This window comes from Podarcis liolepis, assembly GCF_965112155.1.
Source record: "Podarcis liolepis genome assembly, chromosome: 8".
NCBI lineage: Eukaryota > Metazoa > Chordata > Lepidosauria > Squamata > Lacertidae > Podarcis > Podarcis liolepis.
Window position 1 is genome coordinate 1860751 of NC_139560.1, and position 17051 is coordinate 1877801.

At 48.4% G+C, this 17051-nt stretch overlaps 1 protein-coding gene across 1 annotated transcript in view; it reads left to right on the forward strand.

The window, feature by feature from the left end:
* The first annotated feature begins 11828 nt into the window (after positions 1 to 11828).
* The window catches only part of SLC39A4 (solute carrier family 39 member 4), a 44860-nt gene continuing 39637 nt past the window's right edge, over positions 11829 to 17051 (forward strand). The window contains 2 exon segments of the mRNA XM_083516689.1: positions 11829 to 12489; positions 12491 to 12787. Of these exon segments, the coding sequence (XP_083372815.1) occupies positions 12379 to 12489; positions 12491 to 12787 (408 nt within the window). The 5' untranslated portion in view covers positions 11829 to 12378.

Consider the following 17051-nt stretch of genomic DNA (forward strand, 5'->3'; position numbering starts at 1 on the left):
AGGTGGAATCTTCTTTCTTGTAGTTTGGATCCATTGCTCCGTGTCTGCTTCTCTGGAGCAGCAGAAAACAACCTTTCTCCCTCCTCTATGTGACATCCTTTTATATATTTGGACATGGCTGTCATATCATCCCTTAACCTCCTCTTCTCCAGGCTAAACAGGTCCAGTGCCGAGGTCCAGTGCCGAGGGCCTTCTGGCAGTTCCCTCACTGCGAGAAGCAAAACTACAGGAAACCAGGCAGAGGGCCTTCTCAGTGGTGGCACCCGCCCTGTGGAATGCCCTCCCACCAGATGTCAAAGAGAAAAACAACTACCAGACTTTTAGAAGACATCTGAAGGCAGCCCTGTTCAGGGAAGCTTTTAATGTTTGATGCATTACTGTATTTTAATATTTTGTTGGAAGCCGCCCAGAGTTGCTGGGGAAACCCAGCCAGATGGCGGGGTAGAAATAAATTATTATTATTATTATTAATTTATTTATTTATTTATTTATTTATTTATTTATTTATTTATTTATTTATTTATTTATTTCCAACTATGCAATATCCCTTTTGAGGCAAGGCGAATGAAATTGTACACAGTACTCCAACTGCACCCTAGATTTGTATAAGGCATCATGATATTTTATTTTCAGTTCCTTTCCTAATTATCCCTAGCATGGGAATTTGCCTTTTTCATGGCTGCCACACACCGGGGCCACATCTTCATCGTTTCCAGTAATTTGGAGAAGGGTGATATCCCGGAACACTGCAGGAAGAGGGACAATTTGCTCCTTGACCTCACACCAGCCAAGGAGAACTTCTGGAGGTCAGCCAGAGGTGATTCAAGCCGAAACTCCTTATATAACCTGCAATCTTCCTCATCATATCTCACACAAGACTGGGGAGAAGTTGGCATGAAGACAAGGTCTTGGACTTCGGTTTACCTGTCCGCGCTCTGATCCCAGCAGCTCTAAACAAGCTTTAGAGGAACTTTCTGTCGCCATTAAGAATGCCAAAAGAACTCAGCTGCTGCTGGATCAGACCAAAGGGAGACTGCAGAATCCAGCTCCTCCTTCCTTTGGAGAGTAGCCGGTCCCAGAGGACTCCCAGGACTCTGGAAGACCCACAACCAGGGCAGGAGGACAGCTGCCAATCGAGGGCACAGTGACATTGACAGTATAGCCGCCGACACCCTTAGGATTTCCATTATTTTGTAAAAATTATACTCTGCTTGATTGCAAACAACAACACCCCTCAAAGCAATTTACGAAAAAGTTCAAGCAATACAGATGTTGTTGTTGTTTAGTCGTGTCCGCCTCTTCGTGACCCCCTGGATCAGAGCACGCCAGGCACTCCTGTCTTCCACTGCCTCCCGCAGTTTGGTCAAACTCATGCTGGTAGCTTTGAGAACACTGTCCCACCATCTCGTCCTCTGTCGTCCCCTTCTCCTTGTGCCCTCCATCTTTCCCAGCATCAGGGTCTTTTCCAGGGAGTCTTCTCTTCTCATGAGGTGGCCAAAGTCTTGGAGCCTCAGCTTCAGGATCTGTCCTTCCAGTGAGCACTCAGGGCTGATTTCCTTCAGAATGGAGAGGTTTGATCTTCTTGCAGTCCATGGGACTCTCCAGAGTCTCCTCCAGCACCATGAAAACACCATAATGTGAAACTTTCAGAAAGTTAAGGCAACAGTAGGCCGGGGACAGATTAAAACTGGCACCAGCTTTCTAAGCATCTGGGAAGCCTTGTCTTGACAAAAATATTTTTAGCAGGTGCCAGAAAGACCATCATGAAGGCCTGGAGTCAAGAAGCAGGGAGTTCCATAGATGCTGCCTCACTAAAAGAGGACGTCCTTACAAATGCCGTTCAGATATCATGTGGCAGCTGTAAATGAGCCAGTTCCTCCACCATTTGAAGTGGCTGAGTGGGCAGATGTGGAGCAAGGCGATCTCGTAGGTAAACTTACCCTCTGGGAATCTGTCTAATCCTCTTTTGGATGCCCCTAAGAGCTCCTATTGCTCGGTCCCAGCTCCTGCCCACTTAGCAGTTCGAAAGCACATCAAAGTGCAAGTAGATAAATAGGTACCACTCCTGCGGGAAGGTAAACGGTGTTTCCGTGCGCTGCTCTGGTTCGCCAGAAGTGGCTTAGTCATGCTGGCCACATGACCCAGAAGCTGTACGCCGGCTCCCTCAGGCAATAAAGCGATATGAGTGCCGCAACCCCAGAGTCTGTCACGACTGGACCTAATGGTCAGGGGTCCCTTTACCTTTAAGTGAGAGGCCATGACGGTATCCTGTTCATTCTTTAGATTAACTCTGCGTTGTGTCACAGGTCAGGAACCTCCAGCCCAAAGGCCAAATCTGACTTGGCGTGGGGGCCAGTTTAGCCCACAAGGTCACTTCCCCTAAACCACACCTGCCGGCCTTACACCTGATGGCACATGTAAGTAACATCAGCTGCAGGTTGGGCGGAGATGCAGCCAGATCAGGAACAGTTTCCCTGTGGGGATCTTGACCATGGAGCTGATCCCTGCAGAAAGCCATTTAGCCAGTCCTATGCTTGATGCTGGCAATAACATCAGAAGAGATTGCTGGATCAGGCCCGTGGCCCATTGAAACCAGAATCCTGTTCTCACAGGGACACGGGTGGCGCTGTGGGTTAAACCACAGAGCCTAGGGCTTGCCGATCAGAAGGTCGGCGGTTCGAATCCGGCAGAAAGGTAAACAGTGTTTCCGTGCGCTGCTCTGGTTTGCCAGAAGCGGCTTAGTCATGCTGGCCACATGACCCGGAAGCTGTCTGCGGACAAACGCCGGCTCCCTCGGCCAATAAAGCGAGATGAGCGCCGCAAGCCCAGGGTTGGCCACAACTGGACCTAATGGTCAGGGGTCCCTTTACCTTTACCTTCATGCTTGACGCTGGCAATAACATCAGAAGAGATTGCTGGATCAGGCCAGTAGCTCATCGAGACCAGCATCTTGTCCTCACAGTGGCCAACCAGAATCCGTGAGAAACCAACAAGCAGGATTTGAATACAAGAGACCTCTCCCTTTCTGTGGCTTCCCGGACCTGGGATTCAGAAGCCTTGCTGCCTCCAGCCCTGAAGGCAAAGCATTGTCATCCTGGCTGGTAGCCATCAATAGTCTTCTCCTCATAGAATCTTAGAGTTTGAAGGGACCCAAACAGGCATCCCCAAACTCGGCCCTCGAGATGTTTTGGGACTACAACTCCCATCACCCCTAGCTAACAGGACCAGTGGTCAAGGATGATGGGAGTTGAAGTCACAAAACATCTGGAGGGCTAAGTTTGCAGGTGCCTGATCTAGTCCAACCCCCTGCGATGCAGGAATCTTGGCGAAAGCATTCCTGACAGATGGCCATCCAACCTCTGCTTAAAAACCTCTGAGGAAGGAGAGGGAGACTGTTCCACTGTTAACAGCTCTTACTGTTCGTGAAATTGTCCAACCCTCTTTTAAAGCCCTTCAAATTGGTGGCCATCACTGCTTCCTGTGGGAGGGAGTTCCACAGGTTAACGAGGTGCCGTGTAGTTTAACTGTCCCCCAGTCTTCCCAGCATTCAAATTCATTGGATGTTCATGAGTTCTTGAGTTACGAGAAAGGAAGGAAAACTTTTCTCTATCCGCTTTTCTCTATTAAAGTCATCCCAAGTTGACGGCTATCACTGCTTCCTTTGGCAGTGAGTTCCTACAGTTTAACTATGCATTGCGCAACAAATTGCCGTACATTTCCCCGCCTCCCGTCCTGAATCTTCCAGCATTCAGTTTCGTTGCGTGTCCATAGTGTTATGAAAGAGGGAGAGAGACTTTAGACAGGCTCTCCCTGCCCTCGAGAACCCAGCGGTGCCCAGATTTTGCCATCTGTCCACTCACCATACAGACACCCAGGTACACATCCTGTTCTTCCTCCTCTGGGTCCGTATGGCCTGAGGCATCCCAGCTATGAGGAAGCTGGCGGGAGTGAAGCCGCTGGGGAACCCCCCACCCATGGTGACGCAATCCCAGGGGCCCTTCCTATGTTGAAAGAGCTCAGGTTCCTTTCCATGAATGGGAGCAGAGAAGCAAGTGAAAAGAAAGTGGTCAAATATTGAAGTAAACTTAAAAGGTTCGTGACGAAGGTAGGGGGAAAAGGAGGGGGAGAGGCATGGCAGCAACAGAAGACTTTGCTCTGGGTGGGGAAATTACCGTATTTTTCGCTCTATAACACGCACCAGACCATAACACGCACATAGTTTTTAGAGGAGGAAAACAAGAAAAAAATATTCTAAACGAAATAGTGGATATATGATTTTTGTGGTTCATGCTGTGGCCACAGACATGTGATCTGACAGTGAGTTTGGAGTAGCCCAATGCAAAAATCCTGAGGATCCATGTGGATCCATGCTTTGTAACCACGGAGGAGGGAAGGAAGGGGAACCATGGATCCTCTGTTCACGACTGCAGCAGATCCCCCCCCCCCACTCACAGGCATTCGCTCCATAACACGCACAGACATTTCCCCTTACTTTCTAGGAGGAAAAAAGTGAGTGTTATGGTGCAAAAAATACAGTATATGGGGAAAGAGAGAGAAAGAGGTTTTAACATGCAGCTTAAAAATAATAATACTGGTTTTATTTAGATTTTAAATTGGGCAGGGGTCACTGAGTTTTTGGTTTCTGAACTCTCACAATAATTCTAATATATCCTTTTGAGGAAATGGGTTAGTATCTCTCATGACTTATATCCTGCCTCTAAGGAAGTTGGTGTCCACACTTCTCCTTTCCAATCCTCACAACAACCCTGTGAGGTCAGTTGGGCTGAGAGGCAATGATTCGATCACAAGAGAGGCCACTCACTTCAAGAAAATTAACTACGAACCCCAAAATCTGAGATCCTCTCTAAACCCAGTCCAAAGTTTTGCAGGTGGGGGGTTTTGTGTGTTTTTTGGCAGCATTTTGCTGCGAAATCCCTGTGTTTTGCAGTACCCCACAAAACTGATCAATTGATACATCAAATGTGGGGTTCATACTCAACATTAACTATGAACTCCTCAAATTTGGGGTCCCCTCCAAACCAGTGCCAAACAGTTGCAGTTGTTTGGTACTGTTTTTCTGTTAAAACTCCAGATTTTGCAAACTGAGCAATTGCTGCTCAAACCTATGGTCATAGCTATTGCCCCAAAACCCAACGCTGTCCACTTCAAACCGGTGCCGAAGTCTGGCAACCGTTTCCAGTGACTGGCATTCAGAAACATATACAACTTCTGACTCTGGTGGCAGAGCATGGGGGCTAATGGCCACTGATAGACCTCTCCTCTGTGTTGTTACGAAAAAATCTAGGTGTGAGGCTGCTCAGTCACTCAGCTCATCAGGCAGAGTCCGCGGGTCCCTGCGGAATAAAGGAAAGAGTCCAGCCACCAGCCGGAGCAAATAGCTGTAGACCAAAGTTTATTGCGCAACAGGTACAAAGAGGAATTTTGAAGCCCGAGGATGGGGTGACAAGGACTTTTAAAACTTTCCCACCATATCCCAGAATACAGTTCGTACAGCATCATTGCTACATCACTGACATGTCACAAAAGGGGGGGGGGGTAGACAGGGGTTACACTAGTTTAACCTTGGGAAACCTGTCCAGACAAGTCCTTGGTACAATATTAGCATAACCAGGCATGGCAGGGCAAGACTCAGGTATAAGATTAGCATAGGCAAACACCTCTGAAGTCCCACCACCCAAAGTACAAGAGAACTTCCTTTGCATGTCTGGGCCCTTGGCAAGTTTGGTGATGGCATTAGGCTTTCCCAGGCCAACAATCAGCTCAGCAATTGTCACCTCTGGGAACTTCCTGGAGTACTTTTTCAAGGGGAAAATAGCTTTGGAATGGAGGAAACTGGCAAAGGAGTTGATTTTATATTATTTTTAAAGCTAGGTAACTTCCCTGAGCTGTCAAATTGAAAGGATGTTGTTGTTGTTGTTTAGTCGTTTCCGACTCTTCGTGACCCCCTGGACCAGAGCACACCAGGCACTCCTGTCTTCCACTGCCTCCCGCAGTTTGGTCAAACTTATGTCCGTAGCTTTGAGAACACTGTCCCACCATCTTATCCTCTGTCGTCCCCTTCTCCTTGTGCCCTCCATCTTTCCCAACATCAGGGTCTTTTCCAGGGAGTCTTCTCTTCTCATGAAGTCTTGGATCCTCAGCTGCAGGATCTGTCCTTCCAGTGAGCACTCAGGGCTGATTTCCTTCAGAATGGAGAGGTTTGATCTTCTTGCAGTCCATGGGACTCTCAAGAGTCTCCTCCAGCACCAGAATTCAAAAGCATCAATTCTTCGGCGACCAGCCTTCTTGATGGTCCAGCTGTCACTTCCATACATCACTACTGGGAAAACCAGAGCTTGAACTATACGGACCTTTGTCGGCAAGGTGATTTGTCTGCTTTTTATGACTGACTCCCCTTGCCATCTCGACATAGTCAGAGCAGGGAGGCTGGGATGACAATTCTCCTTCCACCTGGGGCTTAAGGTCTTGCTTGGTTAGCCCTTAGCACAGCTGAGCCCCTAGGAGTGGGCTAATCCTGGAGCGAGCGGGGCTTGTTGCTCCAAGTGAGCCTCTGGTTATTAACTTTAAGGGTGTGGAGCCAGGATTGCAGCCACCAAACCAGAATGGATTGTCTATCTCTGCTTGCTGTTTGTCTTGGCCACATCACTGCTCATTAAGCATCACAAACCTAAACCACAGAGGAAAAGAGGACATTCTTTGTACACAGCAAGATTGTCAGGGAGGATTTCTGTGAGATCAGCGCATAGCGGCAAAGTTCCAGGGTTATAATTTGCGTCAAAATGATAATTAAAAACCAACAACCTTGCAGGTTCTTCTGTAAGTTTGAAGGTGTGCAAGGGAGCAGCAAAAACTACAGCAGAGATTCCTGTGGCTCCTTAAATACTCGTAGATTTATAATGGTGTAATCTGCTTTCATGGTGGTTTCTTGTTTTGCCCCTGATGAAAGAGGTTCTACAGTAATCCCCCAAAGCTTTTGCCAGATCTGCACATATTTAATGTTCCATTACCCTGTTTTGTCGTGCTTGTAAGTTAGGAGCTATTTATAACCTGAGCAGTTACACAGCACTTTCAGAACATTCTCAGATGCTGGAGAGACAACATGATGTAGTGGTTAGAGCGTCAGACTAGGTCCTGGGAGACCAGGGTTCGAATCTCCAGTGAGCGATGAAGCTTTCCTGGGTGACCTTGGGCCAGTCATCATCTCTTAGTCCTAACCTAGTTTGCAGGGTTGTTGTGAGGATAAAATGGAGGACAGGAGAAATCATGGGCTGCCGGGGGTTGGTATGGATGACCCTTTGGGTCCCTTCCATCTCTGATTTAATGAATGCTGCCTACCAACAAACGAACCTGTTTGCATTAGGGGATGTCCTGAAGTAGGGGACCTTATGCATTATATCTTGCACTGCCCCTTATATAATGAAGCAAGAGAACAATTTTTAGCACCTATAATGACAAGGTCCCCAAGCCAGAACCCCTCTGACATGATTTTATATCTCCTCGGAAACACAGATAAGTATGTGACCTGGCGTGTAGCACTCTTTGCAATTGCCGCTAGGAAAATTAGAGCAAATTATATAGCCAAGGTAGCCACCAACTGTAAAGGAGATGAATTTATTTGACCCTATCTACATCAAGCTATCTTTATCACCAAATTCCGAATATAATTGCACATTGTATTAATTAACATTATTTTTTAATATAATAGTGGCCATGTGATGATTTTAGCCTATCAATTTTATTGTTTAAGGTCTTAACCTGTATATTAAGATACTTTTATAGCTCTTTTTTAGAGTAGGTAATGTCTTGATAATATAAATGTTTTAAGTTTTTTGTATTAATCCAGCATATTTTATTTTAATTGTGGATTGATTCTGTGTACATTGTGGCAGCCCTTGGCTATGTGCAATAAAACTGACTGACTGACTGACTGACTGACTGAATGCAGCCGTAGCCCCTTGGCTGAAAGGTGGAATATAAATGAAGTCAGTGTACTTGCCAAATCCTCATGTTTTAGAATCTTAGAACTGTAAGTTGGGAGGGACCATGATGAGGGCCATTTATTCCAACCCCCTGCAAAGCAGGAATCTTTTGCCCTTCGTTGGGCTCGAACCCACAACCCTGAGATGAGATCAAGGGTCTCATGCTTTACCAACTGAGCTATCCGGTAAACGCAGAAAGCTGGGATGTGTGCGGAGGAGGGCAACCAGGATGATAAAAGGTCTGGAATTGGAAACCAAGCCGTATGACAGGCATCCCCAACCTTTGGCCCTCCAGGTTTTTGGACTACAATTCCCATCATCCCTGACCACTGGTCCTGTTAGATAAGGATCATGGGAGTTGTAGGCCATAAGGCAGGAGGTTGGGGGTGCCTGCCTTATGAGGAATGGTTGAAGGAGCTGGGTATGTTTAGCCTGGAAGAGATTGAGAGGAGATAGGAGAGCCAATATCTCAAAGGCTGCTGCATGGAGCAAGCTTGCTTTCCCTTGCTCTGGAAGGTAGGACTCGAACCAGGGGCTTCAAGTTACAAGAAAGGAGATAACTTTCTGACTGTAGGAGAACTCTACAGTTCTGTGATTCTGAATGAATGAATAAACAAGCTCAGTCACATTTACAAGAAAGCTGAGAAAATAACTGTAGGGTTGGGAGGGGCTGAGAAATCTCAGGAGCATGACTTAGGCCATCTAGCAAGTTCCTGGAAGAAGTGAAACCTGAACTCGTGTCTTCCTAGTCTGCTCAACCGCTACACCATGCTGACTCATTCAGTTCTTGGCTTTGAAAAGATTTTAGCTTCAAGCCTTTCTCAAACAAGAAAATAGACATTGAAACATAAACAGAAAGCGGAGGTGCTTGGGAAATCTTTTCTCTCTCTCAAGGGACACCGAGTCGCAGGGGGTGGAGTGGAACCAGTAACACAATTGCTACAGGTGATATATAGTAATGCCCAGTAAAGATCCTGCAGAGTTGTTGAATTTCCCTGAAGTTCTGCATACTCAAGTTCTGATCCATTGACTCACAATACTCCAAAAAGTTAGAAGGGACCTGCAAGGGGCATCTAGTCTAACCCCCCTGCAATGAAGGAATCACTGCTAAAGAACCCCGGACAGATGGCCGCCCAGCCTCTGTTTAAAAATCTCCAAGGAAGTAGAGTCCACCATCTTCTAACGGAGCCAGCTGCAAAGTCTGACAGCCCTCGCCGTTGGAAAGTTCTTCCTGATATAGCCGGAATCTCCTTTGTCATTGGAATCCATTGGAACAACTTTCTGCCATCCTCCATGTGTCAGCCCGGGCCCTAAGGAAGTCAGATTATCCTCCCCCAGGGCCAGGGCCTTCTCAGTGGTGGCTCCAACCTGGTGGAATGCTCTGTCCCATGAGACCAGGGCCCTGCAGGATTTAACTTCCTTCTGCAGGGCCTGTAAGACAGAGCTATTCCTGGCTTTCAGTTTGAACTTAGCCTGAACTTTTATTCCCCTTCCTTCCCTCCCTCTTCCCTTTTTATGAAGATTACCCACTCTGGGATCCCACAGCTAATTCTCCCCTGGTCTCCTCGCTGGCCCAGATAGGACTAATTTAGCCAGCTAGCCCTGGTGATCCTCTAATGTTTATTGGATGGATTTCCCCCCTAAATTGATTTTTGAATTCTGAATTTATTGTTATTTACGTTTTATACTGTATTTTATGCTGTTTTTGTTGCATCAATTAAGTGTTTTGAATTTGTTGTTAGCCGCCCTGAGCCCGGTTTTCTGAACCGGGAAGGGCGGGGTATAAATAAAAAATTATTATTATTATAATAACCCTTCAGATATTTGAACATGTCTATCATACCACCTTCTTGAAGACTTCTGCTGCACTCAGAAGCTTGCCACGTTTGTTGACTTTCTGGCGAGCCCTAATGAAGGTTTTACTTTCTGAGATTCCCCTCCCCAGCCCTGCAAACCAGCTCAGCTACTCTTGCTTTTTAAGAAAAAATGCTATAATTATCCCTATTCAGTGCTACCATTTGCGCAATGGATCAGAACAATAGGGTCTTTTTTATGTACTGTATAAAAGAAATCACACTACCTGTGCTAATTGGCTTTCCAATGCCAGGATGTCTGCGTAACCAACAACTGTTTTGTGTATTGCCCCTGTTGCTTACGCAACTAACTCTATCTCTGCTCTTATCTGCTTTTCATTCCCTCTGACCTGCCTGCTCCCAATGCCCTCTTCCCAAAGCGAATATATCTGAAACTCAGGATAACACTTCAAGCATCAGTCCAGGAAAGCTTATGCTGTGATAAAACGCGTGAGTCTTTAAGGTGACACAGAAGTCTGTGTTGATATCCCCGGAGAGGGAGGCAGGTGAAGACACGCACCTGTGATTTCAGCCAGGTTAAATCCCTGGGCCAGTTGCTGCCTCTCAGGCTAGCCCTACCTCACAGTGTTGTTGTGAGAAGCAGGAGAACAACGTAAAGTCCACGACAATCCTGTAAAGCGACTGGCCTGAGGTCACCCAATGAACTTCATGTTCAAGTGGGAATTCGAACCCCGGTCTCTCCAGGGTCCTAGTCCAGCACTCTAACCACTAGGCAGCACTGATTCTCTCACACCCTATGCATTGCTTCTGTGCTGCCTGTCTGGATACTTCAGCTGGAGGGGCATGCCCCTGGGTGGTCAAGGAATGTGCTGTTTATGCTCCTGAAAGTCAAGGAAATTGGCCCTCAACATTCCTGGGTCCTCTTTAGGACCGCAAAACAGGGGTGTGGCGAAAGAGCAAGGAAATGTGTCAGCACGGCTGGGTTTCATTCCCAGCAGCTGGAAAGAGGGTTGTGGCCTCTAGGGGTTAGAGCAGGCTAGGCGGAGCAGGAATGCTGGGCGCTCAGTCCCCGAGGGCTTGGAGGAAGAACAAGGCTGGAATGATGGGAGAGGGAGAGGCAGATTGGCAGGTGCATAACTGTTCCTCGTAATGCCATAACCAGACATAATTTCTTATTTCTAAAGCACCAGCTGTTTGGCTGCTTTTAATAGTGTGTTCCCAACGCAGGGGAGGGAGCCCAAGGGCACCTGTGGAATCCTGCTGGGTGCCCACTTCTTCAAAGACATCCTTTGCTCCTAGTTTAGGCGCTGTCTCCTGTTCAGTGCCTTGAGGCAGGGAACCAGGCAGAGGGCCTTCTCGGTGGTGGCGCCCGCCCTGTGGAACGCCCTCCCACCAGATGTCAAAGAGAACAACAACTACCAGACTTTTAGAAGACATCTGAAGGCAGCCCTGTTCAGGAAAACTTTTAATGTTTGATGCATTACTGTATTTTAATATTTTGTTGGAAGCCGCCCAGAGTGGCTGGGGAAACCCAGCCAGATGGAGGGGGTATAAATAATAAATTATTATTGTTATTACTATTTCCTGAGCAATGTCTCAATCTCTCCCTTTTTGGCAGCCCCTGCAGATGAGAAACCTACACCGCCTAAAATGTTGCGTTTGAGGTTTAAACAATTACCCTTTTAAAATTTCCCGTATGACGCTGCCCCCTTTCGTATTGGAAAAAAATCTGGCACTTTGAGCCAGTACCCTCTGAGCACGTGCAAAGCGCTCCCCACCCCGATTGTGTGTGTGTGTTTTTAAAGGAAATAAAGGCAAACTAACTCAGTTCACGTGCTGAGTGTCCTCTTCTGGCGAGGATCTTTTCCCTCTCTCTTAACACAACAAGCAACAGTTTTGTGATGCCTTAAAGGCACTCTGGTTGTCGCATAAGCCTTTGTGGGCTCACGAAAGCTGATACCGTAATGAATCTTGTCAGTCCTTAAAGTGCCACAAAACTCTGTTTTCAATATGTGCTGTGGAATACTAATCCTCTGGAAAGCTTTTAATGCAGTTTACAGAAAGCTCAACAAAAACACACATCCACACATAAACCAAACGCTCACACCTCCCAAAAAGAAAAGAAAAAAATCACACACTTTAGATGTCCCTCTGTCCTGGAACCCAGCCAGGAGCCTTTCAAACTGTTTGACACACACACACAAAATGACTCATTCTGGGCTGAAAGGGGATCTCATGAGCACCGGTTGTGAAAAAACCCACCGAACGCCTCTCTCCCTCCTTCCTCATCCTCACCCTTGTGGCCTGGATGAGGTAACAGCGGAGGATCCCTTCCACCCCAAAGGGGGACGTTGGGTGGGTGAGCTCATGAGGACGGTTGGGCAAGAAGCTGGAGGCTGAAGCTGGCTCATTTCCTCCCTGGCTGGAGCCTTGGCTGCTCGCCTCTTATCCTGGTGACCCAGGAGCTCGGATTAGACAGGGTCTGCCGCCTCTGCCTCTCTGCTTGCCAAGACCTGCCCCTCTATCAAGGTGAGGGATCTGCGTAGCTGGACAGGTTCTGTGGAATGGTTAACCTGAGGCAATCTCACCCTGAGCCAATCATCGCAAGCGGCAGAGCGGGGCAGCCGAGAGTCTACAGCACCTGGGCACCTGCCCCAAAGCCTGTCTTGGAGAAGCAGCCAGCCAGCCAGCAGCAGGCACACCTGCCAGTCTCCAGAAGACAGCCTTGCCAACCCAGCCATGACACCTCTCCCCTGGACAGCCTCCGTCGTCGCCGTCGTCCTCCTGCTCTGCCTCCCAGGGATGGCAATGCCAGGGCCCGGCCCGGAGGATGCCAGCCTGGACCCGGCCCTGCTGGAGCTGCGGACTCTCCTGGCGTCGGGTGAAGAAGGCGCTCTGCCCCAGGGCACCCTGGAGTCCCTGTTAAATATTGCGGTGGGTCGTGTGCAGTGCCCAGCAGTGCCGTGTGAAAAGGTAAAGAGGATGGCGGCAGGTGTGCAGTCTTCTCCCACTCGCCTGGGTCAAACTCCAGCCGGGGTTCAAAGGTCCGAAGGATGAGGCAGGCAGCCTGGACGGGATGCCGCCGCCGGCCTCACTCGCTCGCTTTAGGCGCAGAATAGGAGGAGGGGTGGGTTGGGAAAAGGAGGCAACCAGGGAGAAACCCCTTTCCTATTAGCCGTCTGGGAAATCCCTTTCTCTCTCCTGCTATCTATCTCTGGGAAACCACAGGAGCTTTGGCTGGTCTTTGTGGGGTGCTGGGTTCAATCTTACGGTTGTGATTGATTGATTGATTGATTGATTGATTGCACTGATATCCCACCTTTTATCCCAGAAGCTCAAAGCGGTGCTTTTAGGGCTCCCTTCCCCTTCTCAACAGCCCTGCGAGGTAGCCAGGGCCAGATTTAGGTTTGATGAGGCCTTAAGCTCTTGAAGGTAACGGGGCCCTTTATATGTCCAGCTGTCCTTTGTCAACAACAAACTGTTGCTGTTTTTTGTGTTGAATATATGCTATATGGTAATTTATGGACCTGATAGGTATCTAAAGTCATTTGCACATCACAAATAGGAGCCTACACAACACAAAACACTGTTGCTGTATGTAGGTTTTATTTTTATTTTTTTATCTTATATTTTGGAAATGTACATCCAGTTTTATTTTTTATTTAAATTGTTTGGGGCCCCCGAGAGAGTGGGGCCCTAAGCTATAGCTTGTAAATCCGGCACTGGAGGTAGGTTAGGCTGAGAGGCAGCGACTGGCCTCCAAGGCCACCGTGATGAGCTCCCTGGCTCAGTGGGGATTCGAACCCTGGTCTCTCCCACATTTTAACCCCCTGCACTGCACTGGGACACTTCCCAGTGCAAGTTTCTCCAGTTGTCTTTCCCTTCTGCCTCTGAACTGTGTTATGTGCGGGCGGGGGGCGTGCATTTTGCCAGGAATGGCGAGACATGTAAAATGCCCGTGCGTGGACATTTAAGGCGCCGCAGCAACACCTAGCATGTTATTTCACCTGCTGGCAAGACTCACTTTGAACCACTTAATAACAGGTTGCAGGACAATGAAGGTTTTTCCCCCCCAGCTGTATCATGGATCTAGAGAGCCAAAGAAAACTTTCAGCTTTAAAACCGGTGGAAACCAGGCTGATGTGAAGACACGGCTGCCAGCAGATCCACACCATATATTAAAGCGCACATGACTTGCCCCCCTCCAAGAATCCTGGGAACTATAGTTTTCTGCTACAGTTCCCAACACCCCAGTTCTCAGGGAACTTGGGGGGGAGCCATTCCCCTGAAATGTGTGCCCTTTTAGGGGGGAAATGATGTGAATCTGCCCAGAGCATGTAGGGGATGAGGGCTGGCGATGATCCTTGGTGTGGCAGGAAGGGCATAGAATCCTAGAGTTGGATGGGGTCCACCAGAGGCCATCTAGTCCAACCCCCTGCAATGAGGTCGTTTGACGCGGGGCCCATTCTTGCCTGCAAACTGTTGGCAGGTATGGAGTTGCCCTCCTACATCCCTAAGGAAGGAGAAGGAATCCCTTCAACTCTTTGCTGTGGACTCCGTGCAATGCAAAGCCATAGAACGTGTCTTAAAAAGAGGGTAAAGGTGTAGTTATCTTCATTGTATGCTTTCGTAAAGTTATGTGTAAAGTGAGGGTGGGGTCATGAATCCATGGAGCTCTCTAATAAGAGCATAATCACAGGGTGGTACTCAGTCCAGATGAATTGGGACCAGAATCTGATTTTGGAGAAAGCTGGTCTAACAGAACAGCTGACAGCCCACGCACAGGCGTGCTCTTAAATAAATGAAAGGGGTTTTTTTCCAAAAAGGAGAAGAAATAAAATGCAAACAGTATCAGCTGAAGGAGCAGCAGGTACTCCTGAACTCGGATCAAGAGGTCGTAGAATTTTAGACTTAGAAGGGACCACAAGGGTCATCTAGTCCAACCCCCTGCAATGCAGGAAAACAGTGGGGCAGATGAGGAAATTTCAGCAAAGGATGCAAAGCCCAGCTCCCCATGCCCAGACGCCTCTCCTCGGCAGCTGGTCAACTGAAGGACGTGCCTCACATTCCTGGAACAGTTTGCTAGGCAATATTTGTAAGAATTCTCAATGGTCCTCCAGCCTCACCTGGAATCCAGTCAGTTATTAACAGACTTCCAGACCATAGGCTGGCCCCATTCCTCCCAGTAGATTAGGAAATTGGTTGTCTGCTAGAGTTTCAGGCAGGGGACTCTTCCAGCCCTATTGGAAGATGCCATCAGGCCTCCTGCCCCTTAGTCACAACCCTTCCTGGGTGAATCCCCGTTCTCCTGCCCTGGCACCGGATCATAGGTTTAGACAAAAAACAAGGTATTTAAAAAAAACAGATGTTTTGTTATCCGTGCTCACCCCTTTTGCACAGTGTCTCTGGGGAAAGCACCAAGCAAAGAACGAAATGTGGAAAAGTTAAGAGCTCGCCGGGGCAACAGGAACTGTCTCCTGGCTGGACCAAAGAATCTAGCCCAAAGTATCCTCATCATCATGGAATTGCAGAGTTGTAGAGCTGGAAGGGACTTCTGGAGATCATCTAGTCCAACCCCCCTGCGATGCAGGAATTGCAGTTAAAGAATCCATGACAGATGGCCATCCAGGAAGGATACAGCTCACTGCCTTAATCAAACACCTTTTTTTATACTAAAATGCATTGGGTAACGATTGCAGTCGTAATCTCTTGGTTGACAGGATCTTGGCTGCAGCTACGGTTGCCAAAGTTTTCACTTCCACTGCTTCTGTGGGCTTTAAGAGAGGTTTTAAGAGGCTTTAAGAGCTCAGAGAGGTTAGGCTGGCCTCAACTAGAGCCAGGGCCTTCTCGGCTGCGGCTCCAATCTGGTGGAATGCTCTGTCACAAGAGACTAGGGCCCTGCGGGACTTGACATCTTTCCGCAGGGTCTGCAAGACAGAGCTGTTCCGCCAGGCCTTTGGTCAGGGCGCAGCCTGACTCCCTCCTCTGGCAACCTGCACAGAATTTTGCTTAATCGGTTGCCATCAATCTGATTTTAATTAATTTTCATAATGAAATATTTTTAATTGTGTGATTATTGTTGTTAGCCGCCCTGAGCCCGGCTTCGGCTGGGGAGGGTGGGATATAAATAAAATTTATTATTATTATTATTTAAGAGTTTCACGTCAGGCTGAAGTGCTGCAGAGCATTTTCTGCACTGCATTTCCCCGCAGCGTTCAAACATCATCTGCTACATTTCTGCCTGTACTGCAGCTATTAGCTCAAGGAACAAGAGCCCTGTCAGAATAACGGTTGGCAACCTCCGCTGGGGCAAGGTTTGGCCGCAAAGCTAATGGCCATGAGTTTGAAGAAGGGGAAGAGGCTACATCACAGATTGAAGCAAAGTGGGGGCCCCTTCCCCAAGGGCTGTGGGCAGCAAAGAGTTAATAGCCAATATGCAGATGGCCTACAGAAGTTGGAGATTTCACAGGGTCAAAGGACTGTGCAGGTCCTTTTATCAGGACAGATAAAAGAAAGGCCTTCTTGATGTGGCACGGAGTTAAACTGTGGAACTCCCTGCCACAGTGATGGCCACCAACTTGAATGGCTTTAAAAGAAGACTGGAGGAGGAGAGGGCTATTGAGGACTACTAGCCAGAATGGCTGTGCTCTACTTGCACAGCTGGTGGCAGCAATGCTTACAAATGCCTGTTGCTGGAAACTGCAGGAACAGAGAGGGCTCTTGTGTTCGAATCCTGACCCTGGGTTTCCCACAGACATCTGGTTGGCCACTGTGAGTGTGATGGCCTGGGACTCGAAGCCAGAAGAGTCTCAGTCCGCACTGGACCCTTTGCCTCAGGCGGCAGCTGAACCTAGTCTGGGGCCTGATCCTGAAGAGTCCCAGTCTGCACAGGTTCCCCTGCAGCAAACACCAGCTGGGCTGAGTCAGGGGCCTGATCCTTCCCTGGTTCCAGATGTGGGGATTATATTGTTGCCTCCAGCTGGGCCACCATTTACAGCTGCTCCACTACCGGTTGGGTCAGGGGAGGCTGAGGCGGCCCCTGGGTCTAGTAACCCACCGACGTCTCCCGAGCTGCAGAGACTGAGGTCTGAGAGAAGGAGAGACCTGAGTATTCACAGGAGGAGTGCTCGCCTTCGGCCGAAACAGGAAGGTGAGTCTCCAGGGGATCAGGACCGGCCCCGACAAAGATAAAAGGCTGTCGGACTCTGCCCCAGGTTGCGGGAGCAACAGTGGCGTA